This window comes from Alligator sinensis, unplaced genomic scaffold (assembly GCF_000455745.1).
Source record: "Alligator sinensis unplaced genomic scaffold, ASM45574v1 scaffold518_1, whole genome shotgun sequence".
In the NCBI taxonomy this organism is placed as follows: Eukaryota; Metazoa; Chordata; order Crocodylia; family Alligatoridae; genus Alligator; species Alligator sinensis.
In genome coordinates this window covers 681997-694105 of record NW_005842718.1, presented here as the reverse complement: position 1 = coordinate 694105, position 12109 = coordinate 681997, and the positions used below count along the sequence as shown (strand labels likewise).

The window sequence follows — 12109 nt, the reverse complement described above, 5'->3', positions numbered from 1 at the left end:
GGGAAAATAAAAATAGAAGAACAGCTGGAAAGGAACTCAGGAGGCTAATCTAGTCCACCTGCTTGCTCAAGGCAGAGTAAGCCCTGTCAAACTGTTGCAGTCAAATGGTTGTCTAACCTGTGTTTTAAAATTTCCACAGATGGTAATCTGTTCCAGTGCTTAACTACTCTCACAGTTGGAAAGTTTTTTCAATTATGCAACCAAAAACATATTGTTAATTGAAGTGATTAAATATTCTATTTATATTGGACTGTGTTCCCTCCATGTGATCTGTAGATCCAGAACATCTTGAGAGTTTTGAGAAGTCTCTTAAATCAATAAACTGCTCAGAAGACATTTATTTGTTCACTACATTTGCTCAGATGGCACAAACAAAACGGGCTGATCTGGATGAGGACTTTGTCAGAGTCATTGTTCTGGAGATATATGAGGTGAGCAATGTTAGGGGTTGGTTCCACAAGGTATTGAGTAGATTCCCATTGTTAATTCTAATGGAAAGTTTAGGGGCTATGTTGCCTCATCGGGTAGTTTATGATTTTATAGTGTATACTTTCAGTAAGCTGTTCTTATTATCTGGCTTATTGTTGAATGCTCTAGGACTGAATTAAAATATCTTGGATGTTTTGCCTTTTTTTGCTACAAATGAACAGTACTGCTCTAGGCCAAGTTGGAATAAATTAAGTCAGAATGTAGGAAAGCAGTTCTTCCCTTTTCTCAGTCCTTAGTCCACCAGCCCTTCCTTGTAATTGGCTTGTAGTGCATCAGAACAGAGCAAGCATGCAACTCCAACACTGTGTTGGCACTGGATTTATGACCCAGATGCCTTGTTCTGGGTGGACCCAAACCCTCAGACTGACGATGTCCTATTCATTTAGTAATAGACAAGTATTATTGATGCACAGTGATAGCAGGTAGGAATCATGCAAACAGTTCTATATTTACCAGTCTTAGAGCTGTCACCAGAGTCAAGGTACACAAGCTTCACCCAGAGGTTTTCTCTCAAATGTCAGATGTCCTCAGCCTGGAGGTCAGAGGCTGAGGCCCACCTCCTCCAGTGGGGTGGGTGAGATGGGTTGGTGGTATGCCCTTTGTCCATGGGGCCCTCAGGTTTTCCCCCCAGGGATCCTTTGTTGCTGTGAAATCCCTCCTTTTGTATTCTTCTCCCCTTCTGATGACTCTTCATTTCTGGCCATCACTGATTGGTTGTTCTGTGGTCGTCATACTATCCACATTTTGTTCTGTCAGCATATTCCTGTTTCACAAACCCATCACGTGCACAGACCCTAATTTGAGCTTTACTGGTGTCCTCCTAATTTGGTCTGTTCCCCAAAACCGGAAATCTCAAGGGCCCTGCAGTTGGGCACTGACTGGGTACCACTTTATTTCATGTTATGGAACAGTGTGGAACATGTCTTCAATTTCCCAGCCTCAGTGTCTGCTCTCTGCTTGTCTGTAGCAGACACAGAGGGCCTCGAGGAAACTTTGTCACAGACAGGCTTTTTAGAAATCAGTTAACCCTTGCTGTTGCCCTGGACCATTATTCTAATGCATATCATATTTAGCTACAAGCCAGTTCCCAAAAGCAAACGTCTAAATACCATTTTCTAGCCATCGCTCGCCAGAGTTTTTTGCTATGCATGTCCACTCCCTTTTAGTTGTCTGAGCCTTGGAAGGTTTCATGTAGCTCTGGCACAGTGGTCCAGCATCTTTTCACAATGTGACAGAATAATTAGTTAAATATTTCAGGGTTTGCAGTTTATGGACTTGAGTATCTGGAATTGGCAGAAGAAAAAAAGTGTTCCTTTTTGTATTCTCCAGCAGACCTTTTACTGCAGTGCCAATGAAGGTAAACCTCAGCGAGTGTTTTCCATGTTCTCACTTCCTCAGGTATCTTATGTCAGCCTTTATACAAGAGAAACCTTTTCAAAAGTTGGCCGCGAACTCTTGGGAGCAATTGCAGGTGTCCATACTCAGATTATTTCTGTACTTTTGGATCGAGTGAGAGAGACCATTGAGAAAGTTGGGATGGTAAGAGCTGATCTTTCATTTAAAGCAGCCACTTAGACCTTAAATTAAATTGAATGCTGTGTTTTTGTTTTTTATGGGTGTGTGTATATCAGAATTTGGCTTTGAGGGCTTTACAAAGTGGTGGAAGTAGATAACAGTGCTGTGACTGCTAGCAAGTGTGCTTAGTAAATATACTGGGGGAATGAGGGATGTTCGGATTTGTGTTGGGGAATGATCTGTCCTTATTAAGCTTATTTTTAGTGTTGTGTCCTGCATAATGCTAAGAGCTTTCTTAGCAATAAATTGAAGTCTCTGTAACTTTTGATTCAAAGTATATGTGTATTTGTTTTTCTCCCAAAGGTTTCCTTATACTTGTTTAAAGAGCTGCCGTTGTATTTGTGGAAGCCTTCTTCATCAGAAATAGCATTGATTCGTGACTGGCTATTAAATTATAACCTGACTGCTGTGGAGAATAAACTAGCCTGTATTATCCTGGAAGGGCTGAACTGGGGATTTGGTGAGCATGTATGTATTAAAAGCAGAAGGCCTGTCATGCAGTCAAACCAGAGAAAAAGTGATGCTCAGTACTTCAATTAATCCTGAATTTCAGCAAGAATGGACTGTAGTTACACAAGATGTCTGATTCCTTGGCATTGTCTTGGGTTGGTCTGTGTGCATTTAAAGGCATGAGACTACAGGCTTCCTATCATCATTTGATCATGCAATCTGAGGGAAGACCTCTCTTCCCTCATGTACTGCCATAGTTGAGATGAGCTCAAGTACTGCGTAGGGAGCTCACTCCTAAACAGGAGGCGGCAGGGTACAGGGCATTTGGCACAGGGTTGCGTATTTGACTGGCCAAATCAAGTTTGGTCAAATATCAGTCAATTTTTTTTGAATTGCCAATAGGTCAGCATAATACACAGAAAACCCACTAGTTTTCTATTAAGAAATGTGTCAAAAATTATATTTCTGTCAAGAAAACTGAAAAATGTAGGGATTTCTGTAAAATTTCTATACTTTTTGACCAGTTAAAAATGTATTGTCAGTTGACTGGTCAACTGACAGTATTTAACCAGTCAGTTGTCTGTCTTGCCAGTCCTAGTTTTCCAGCAACTTACTAGAGGTTACGATGAATTTGCCTCCATTATTGACAGTTTGTGAATTGAGATTTTCAGAAAAGGGATGCTCTAGTCCAAACAAAGATTTATTCTGGGCAGTCTTATGGCCTGTGTTTAGATGTGGAGTCACAGTGGTGATCACAGTGGTCCCTTTTGGCCAGTCAGCTATGACAACTTCTGTCCTGGGTTTGCCTGCACCCACATGTTTAGGTGCAGTGCATAGCTTACCTTTCCCAGGGGCAGATAGAGAAGCTGGTGAATTCTAGGTGGAGAGCCTGGGAATGGAGCTGATTTAAGGGAGGCCTTTGTTACATTACAGTATGGTTGGAGTCCTTTACTTGTTCTGGGGAAAGTCCTTTAAACTAGGAACTAGTCATTGGAATTGTGGTTTGATCTATTTTACAAACATTTTAATTTTGAAACAGTTGTATTCATTGAGGATTAGAGCTGGCAAATCTAGAAGTGAATTAGATCTCATAATGACTGTAGGGAGATCACTGACCCTGGATAGGGTTCTCAGCCCCAGAGCCCTGTCCCTTGAACATTGTCCTTCAGTAAGTGGCCCAAAGCTTCTCCTGCTGACCAGGCCTTTGGCTCATCTAAACGTAATTTTTTTTCCTTTTCTTTTCCATTCAGATTTAATGTTTATTTGTATTATGCAACATCACTGGTTATTTGGTTACAATTCAAATAGAATTAGGGTGCAAATTCAAAAGCCTTGTTTTAATTTAAAAAAAAAATCAAACTTTACCTCAACAGGATGCTCTTCATTTGGATTCCACTGTCCATGCTGAAGTTGCATTAATGGTCCTGGAAGCATATCAGAAGTACCTCCCTCAGAAGCCATATGGTGGATTGCTTTCTGAAAGCATGAAACAGGTACTTCTCTTTCCTGATTGCAGTGACTGATTTTTTTCTGTTCCTGCTGAGTGTGCTAGATGAACCTTCAAGAGTCCCATCCTGAAAACCTTTCATTAAACAAGCTCCATGCTGTAATTATGGCCATAAGAAACATAAAGGATATTTAATACACAAGTACAACAACAAGAGAAGGTTGTTTAGGTTAAAATGTCAAACAATAATTAGGAATGGCAGAATCAAGATTGTCCATGTAACCTTAATCTTGTTCCTTTCTACATAATATGTTATGATGCAGTCTAATTAATTTTTCCAAAGGCCTGTGGATTAGCGGATGCACAGAATTGGATAGCGAACAATCAACTAGTGACTGTTTAATATTTTGGTGTCCTCTCACTGTTCAGTCTGAGGCTCAAGTTCTTATTCACTGCCCAGTATTCATGTCTTCTGAAGACAGAATGATTTCCCCGTGGACTTTTCCATGGTTCTCATCATTACTGTGTCTGAGCTCTTCACAAATATTTATTAAATTGATTAATCAACTCCTTTGTGAGCTGGGAAAACATTATCTCCTATCTGAGGCACAGAGAGGTTTCAGGTCAGAGAGAGATCCCTATCTTAGCATTGTCTAGTGATTTGAGTTCAAATTGTAGCTCCCATTGACTTCAGTTATGGCTGGGAGTGCTCAGCACAGATGCAAATCACGCTGGCCTCCAATCACATAGGAACACTTTTAAAGGGCAGAGATGGAATCCAGGTATTGCAGGTGGGGAGGGGGCTGGAATAAGAGGAAGACATTCAGCCCACCTTACATATGGGGCCTCTTTTCTGCAGCCTGATGGCTTGTTTTCTTTATACACTTTCCAATACCTGCAGCAAACGAGGCAGAGATCCCACAACCACTTGTTTTAGCTACAGTCCTGATTCTTCCCCAAAGTAGGTCCATTTTTTTTCAGGAACAAAATTCGTGAAAGGAATTGAATGTTTGGGATGAAATTTTCATAGTTTCATAGTTGGTATGGTCAGAAGGGACCTGAGCAGATCATCATGTCTGTCCGGCAGGAAAGAGCACTGGGGTCAAACGACCCTGGCAAGGTGACTGTTTAGCCATTTGTATGCATGTATGCATGCACGCACACAAGGCCCATGGCAGTCACCTGCCATAGAAAATTTTAGCTCAGCTGCTTCGAAGTTTGGCCAAATTTTTAAAAGCAACTGAAAATAGGACCTGATATATGGGATGTTTTGGAGAAATTTAAAAGGTGGTAGTACCTACACTTGTAACATTGCCCTATTCATAGTTTCATTGATGTTAGGGGCTGGAAGGGATCTTACAGATCTTTGGGTCCAGCCCCACTGCACTTGGGTGGGAAAGACTGCTGGGGTCAAATGACCCCAGGAAGATGGGCGTCAAGACTTTTTTTAAAGATCGCCAGGGGATTGGTATCAAAACCATAGTATTGATTTTTGTCATCATATTCAGTGTTCTGTCCCAGTGCCCTGTGAGATCTCTCTTATTTGTTGGATGAGGAACTGACCAAGTGTCTTGCCCAAGGTCATGCAACCAGCTGTCCTAATACCTGAGTGCATACCCTGATCATCTGGCTATTGTCTTCAGTCATGTTGCTGTCCTTTCGTTTTAGGTCTCGTACTTGGCCAGCATTGTCCGTTATGGAGAGACGCCAGAGACCTCCTTTAATCAGTGGGCATGGGGCTTGATTTTGAGGTTAAAGCTGCACAGAAATGACTGTGGTGTGCAGCAAGGCTGGCCTGCTATTCCTGCTTCCAGCATGGTGCTTGATATGACAGAGTCTGCCTCACTTCACCCGCTACTGAAGGCTGTTAAAGGAGGCATCCCTATTGGCTGTTACCTTGCACTGGCAATGACTACAACAGGTCATACGTAAGCATACTTTTTTTTACTAGTAATAGTATGAATTGGTTCTTTTAGAGCTGATTCTGTGTCCCTGGACTCTATAAGAAGAGAGGACAGCATCTCAAAGAGTTTGTCACCCACCTTTTCTTGCCTTTTATCAAGCATTAAATGAGCTGTGTGTGTCTGCAGCAAATACTTATAGCTTAGAGGACTTACTGTCTCAGGCCATCGGGACAGGGCATTTCACTAGCACTAAACACCTTTGGGGAGGAAGAGGTTTGAACATGGTTGGTTGCATTTAACAGTTCACAAAACTGACACTTCCTGGCGGTTTTGTGTTTTCTCCTTGACAGCATTGAGAAGTTCTGCACTGAAGGCATCCCTCTGCTGGGCATACTGGTGCAGTCCAGATATCTGAGAACAGTGGTCCATGTGCTGGATAAAATCTTGCCTTTGTTCTACCCTTGCCAGTGTTACCTTCTGAAGAATGATCAGTAAGCATGATACTTAACTCTAATACATGTAGTGCTGCAAGAGGGATAATTCACGTTAACTGTCAGGGGTCATTGAATGCCCAGCCACTTGCTGAATATGATCCGAATAGAATGAGTAGAACGTAGCATTTGCTGACATCTGGTTAGAAAAACAACGGATGTTTGCTAAGTAATCTTTTGACCATGATTGCAGTGCAGTAGCAGAAACCACCCACTGCTATCATCACCATGCCTCTTTCTGTTGAGGATATTGCTGTTGTTCTTTGTACAGCTCTTTAGTCTCCAGACAGCCTGCCTGTTATGCCTGTGAGAGCCTCATATGTATGTGAGCAAGCTATACAAACAGGCGGCATTGTCACTGGCAAGCTGTTAATGCTGGTACTGTTGAGCATGTTATAATCTCCCATTCCAATATCCGCAGTGCCTGCTGCTGTAGCTTACTAGTGTAGCATCCCATCAGGACCTGTTGCAATGGTTCTCCATATTGATTGTTTCATGTATCATCGTAAAAAAATACTGTATAATAAATGGATGCAGCATCAAGCACATCTGAAAGTGGTGGTGCACATAGAACCCATGGCCTATTGCTACATCATTGAGATGCGCTGTACAGGTTGTCTGACATCAGTTTCCTGCCAGGCTTTCATAGCCATCATACTGAAAATCCTTTGTGGTTTCAAATGCTTTTGAGGCTAAATTGGTAGCCAGGGCCCTACAGAGCAGGCCCTCCCCCCTATTCCCCCCACCATTTCCTCCTTCCACCTTTTCTTTCCCTTTTCCCTCCAGATCAGCAGATACCTCAAAGAGCACATACTTCTGGCAAGATAGCAAAGAGAACCTGAATTATAAACAATTCCTATCATCAGTGCCCCCATAGGCCTTTCTCCCAATTATTGTGTATACCAAAATAATTGTAGTCAGAGGCCACTTCATCTTTTTTCCAAGCTTCTGATTATGCATTCACATCTCCCAGACCATCTGAGAAGCAAGATCAGGCTTCTGTAACAGGATGCACGTCTTCTGCCCTAATTCTTTTCGCAGGAGTGATGGCTTACATTTTTGATTTTGACTTTTCTCTCTTGTCCTTTGGCAAGTCTGCAAATGTCAGATATTCTGAGGCTTGCACAGTTCCTCCAAAAGTGGTAGAAACTCTGCGTAAATGGCAGTCCACTGGTATATGGCACATCAGTGGGCAGTGAGGAACTTGGTTGAGGAACAGTAGGGCATGTCCATGCTGAGCAGAGAGGACCTTAGGTTTTAAGATCTTACTAAAGAGCCACGTACACAGTTACTGTGACTCGCTCTGGTCGCATTATTTTGCTAGCTGTTTACCATACCCATCTTCATGCCTTTTCTGGAGATCCTTCTTTCTTTCCCTGGATCATTCATCCTTCCTTTTGCCATTCTTTTGAAAACATGCTGTTTTTACCAAGTATTTCAGTGTTAATCTGGAATCGGAAAGTCAAAAATATTTTGAAAAAACTGCTTTGATATGAATTTTTACATTTTAGAGGGGGATGTTCCCTCTCAACCTGTTTCAGACTGTTCAGATGTGATCTTTCTGATGCTGGAGGATAATAAGCTGGGTCCCATGCAGTTAACTTGGAAGTAGGCCTACCAGAAGAGACGTTAGAAACCTACCTCCCATCTGGTCCTTGCTGTCATTTATGAAAAGAGCTGCAGGTGTTTAGAGGTGGACACTCCTTGTCACAATGTCTGCTTCTTACAAATTCTGCCTAGTGACTGGCACCTTTTACCTTAGATGTTCTGTATTTCAGCAGCTAGGACTTTGTAAAAGGCTAAGAGAGTGGTCCTCAACCTTTTGGCCCTGTGGGGACACGTGAGTGGGGTGTGGCTGGTCTACAGGGTAGCTAGACCCCTGCATACCAGGATCAGGCTCTGGAGACTGGCATCACTCCCCGCACTCCTTAAATAGCCAGGTTCTTTGTGCCTACTATACCACAAAATCTTAAAACAGAGTGAATTTTATTTGTGATTGTTATGACCCCCAGGTTTTTGTCTTACATCCAACTCTTCCTTCATGTGGATAGTGGAGTTCCCCAAGGAATGACTCAGCAGGTTACACACAAAGTGGCCCAGCACTTGACAGGAGGGAGCTATGGAGAAAACATTAAGCTTCTCAACAGCATGATCCAGGTCAGAAGATGAAGCATGAATGGATGTTATACCTAAAATGCATCAGTGTGTTGATTTCACTGTGTAGTATGCTAATGCTGTAACCCACCTCCTCTTTCTCTGTCTTGTCTTATTTACTATATATTAAAGTATATATTATATAGTGTGTATATCATATTATATATATGTATTATAAACAAACACAATTGTCATGCTAATATATATAATATTAACATGATTGTATATTAACATAACAATTATGTTATTATATGTGTGTGTGTATATTAAAGTGTGTGTGTAGTAGGTACATATACACACACACACACATATATACATATTATAACATAGTGATACTAATTTATAATTAATGTTAATATATAGAACGTGTGTGTGTGTATTAACATAACAATTATGTTATAATATATAACAGGAATCCAGACCGGCAGGGCTCATCTAGTCTAATCTTGAGCATACAGCAGGCTACCAAATTTCACCAAAGTACTGTATCTGAAGACTTTAGTTTTACAAAAGCATTTGAATCCTCAGGAAAATAAGCTACATGCTACAGGTAAAGGACAGAAGAGACAAAGGTGCTTCTAATTTGAGCCCTCTACAATGGCATGGGTGTGATTAGATGACATGCACACATGGTTTTAGAGAATAAACCATGCTACTTATTGCAGAAGAAGGCGAAGGACCCTTGAGTTTTCTGGGCAGAGAATTGCCTTCTGTCCCAAAACCTGATGATAGATTAGACCTAAAGTACATGACTGAGAGGCACTAGCCAGCTTTCTAAGAAAGCAGATTTTCTAGACCACTGTCAAGGCTTTTGTTTGTTAAAAGGACAGAGGATGAATGATCATCAAAGTTGCCTACAAGATAATGCGAAGCTGTTGTCATGCTGACATTAAAGTTGACTAAGGTAGTAATTAAGTGATGATCTGGCAGATGTCAGAAAGTTTTCCTTTTTGATTACTGGTTTGTGACTGCATTTGGGAAATGTCACTGGTTTAGAAAGCCTTGGTGTTGGTCATCCAGAGTGTTTCTGTACTGGCAGTGAGATTTAGGCCTTGTGGAATTAGATAGACTAGCAAACTTAGGAAAAGGGAGAAGCCAATACCTGTAGTAACCTGGTGAGAGATTTGCCTGGCAGGGAGAGGAGAATAAATTCAGAAATAGATGTTGTCATGTGAAGCCTGCTGAATTTTTAGCATGTGGCCTCAGTGGTTGTCTTCTTCGGGACAGTGTTCATAAGCGTCAAAGACTCCTTGGCCCCACCAGATCTTTATTCACAGGATTTCTGAGATCAGAGACCTCAAAAATAGCAAATACTTTACAGATACAGGGCGCAGCACCATAAACTAGACAGATGACATTGTGATCACTGTCATGAAAACATATGAGACTTGCAACTTTTCAGTACGCTTTTTTTAGCTTTAATAATGCAGACTGTGTGCTGTTTTCTAATTGCACCCCTCTTAATTTGGCAGAATCACATCTTTATAAGCAGCCAGCCTAATGCAGTGGGGCAGGTGGCTGTGTTGGAGTTCTGGGTTCAGGTCCTCACTAGCCCACAGCTGTGGCACCGAGATAGAGCAACGCTCTTCTTGATGGATCATTTATGCAAAGCGGCTTTCCAGTATGGTCAAGAGGATTGTCTCCAAAAACTGCTCTATCAGCAGCACAAGGTAAAACAGGTGTATCAATGCAGCCTGAAAAATGTATTAGAGTTTAGTTTTAGGGTTGTCAGAACATAATCTTGTTTATCTGAAATGTTGCTGATGTTCTTGTTACAATCATGTACAATGGAGCTTGTGTATTTGGATACACTGCGTGGAACAGGACTGGGGACAGAACTGGCACATGAATGAGAGGGCAGTTTGGAATACAGAGGCATTTAATTAAATGGGGTTAATTGATAAACTTGTTACTTTTAGAACATATTCAGTGCAAAAACAGTGTTCTGGCCTTAAAAGACAGACACCAAGGTGAGGATACTTGGGGAAACCCCCAAACAGGAGCAACTTCCTAATGATCAATATTCCAGCTGGGAAGAAAAGAGATACAGGTTGGCACTTCGTGGGTGGCTTTTTGAATTGGGGTTGTGAGTTTGATTATACACATAAGAGGCATCCTGGAGAGAAGGGTCTGTTCTGGTCCAGAGCTTTGTAAACCTTCTTAGTCTGTCCTGCATTCTTTACTGAGTGTACATTTCCCATGCAGAATGCTTTAGGTTATCACTCGGACAAAGGTCTGCTGTCTTCACTGGTCAGCTGGATTGTGGCAGGCAATGTGACCCCTTCCTTCATCGAGGGCAATGCAAATTCCTCTCAGGTAGGAAATTGTTAGATCACTTGAAAGTGTGATGTGTTTCCCTATGTCACCTGCTTGAATAATGTCTACTGCTCTATGCCATTCCTTTTTTTTTTCTTGGTTCAAATGGCTGATTGTGATGGTTTAAATGCTAATCCAGGCTGAATATGTGTAGCCCCATTTGCAGCAATCCTTTTGGGATGCGGATGTTGATAATATCTATCCTAAATCTTAATTTAAGAACTCATTTAACACAGCTATTAATAAATCCTTCTCGCTCATTCTCTTGTCAGTGAGTGAGACTGAGCAGGTACTGAAATGTCTGTTAGATCAGTCTTTAAGAAATACTTTGAGACTGGCCACCTCCTTTCCACATACAAGATGCATCTTATCCAAGCACCAGAAACAATCCAAGATTGTGAGAGAAGAGACTCAATTATAATAGTAAAGAAGAAAAATCTGGGTAGTTTGTGATATCTGGAGTTCTCTGTATTGATGATCTTAGCTACAGATCTTACCAGCCTGCTGCTTTTCCTCACCTATGAGCTTTCCAGTTGTAACTGGTCTTCAGTAAAACAGAAAAATGGGTGAGGTGAAATGTTTCTGCTCACGGAAACTTCATTTTATTTGCTCCCTGGTTTCCTGTGATGTAGCTATTGGAGTTTGAAAGTGAGGATCTTTCATAGATTTCATAGACATTAGGGCTGGAAGGGACCTCGGAAGATCATCGAGTCCAGCCCCCTGCCCAAAGGGCAGGAAGTCAGCTGGGGTCATAGGATCCCAGCAAGATAAGCATCCAGTTTCATCTTGAAGGTGTTCAATGAAGGCGCTTGAACCACCTCCGGTGGCAGGCTGTTCCAGACCTTGGGGACTCGGACAGTAAAGAAATTCTTCCTTATGTCCAGCCTGAAACGATCTTGACATAGTTTGTGACCATTCGACCTCGTCATCCCTTGGGGCGCTCTGGTGAACAAACGTTCCCCCAGATACTGGTGGTCACCCCTGATAAACTTGTAGGTGGCCATCAGATCACCCCTGAGCCTGCGCTTTTCCAGGCTAAAGAGCCCCAGGGCTCTCAGCCTGTCATCGTAGGGTCTGCTTCCCTGACCTCTGATCATGCGCGTGGCTCTTCTCTGGACTCTCTCAAGCTTCTCCACATCCTTTTTGAATTGTGGAGCCCAAAACTGGACACAGTACTCCAGCTGCGGCCTCACTAAGGCCGAGTACAGGGGGAGAATGACGTCCCGGGATTTGCTTGAGAAGCATCTATGGATGCAAGCCAGCATTTTGGTCGCTTTACTAGC

At 42.1% G+C, this 12109-nt stretch overlaps 1 protein-coding gene across 2 annotated transcripts in view; it reads left to right on the top strand.

The window, feature by feature from the left end:
* The window catches only part of EPG5 (ectopic P-granules autophagy protein 5 homolog), a 68030-nt gene that overhangs the window by 18925 nt on the left and 36996 nt on the right, over positions 1–12109 (top strand). For both annotated transcript variants that reach the window (XM_025216263.1, XM_025216262.1), the window contains exons 13-21: positions 277–431; positions 1888–2028; positions 2368–2532; positions 3888–4007; positions 5630–5889; positions 6216–6356; positions 8369–8513; positions 9983–10180; positions 10716–10826. In XM_025216263.1, the coding sequence (XP_025072048.1) occupies positions 277–431; positions 1888–2028; positions 2368–2532; positions 3888–4007; positions 5630–5889; positions 6216–6356; positions 8369–8513; positions 9983–10180; positions 10716–10826 (1436 nt within the window). The remainder of the gene's footprint in view (positions 1–276; positions 432–1887; positions 2029–2367; positions 2533–3887; positions 4008–5629; positions 5890–6215; positions 6357–8368; positions 8514–9982; positions 10181–10715; positions 10827–12109) is intronic.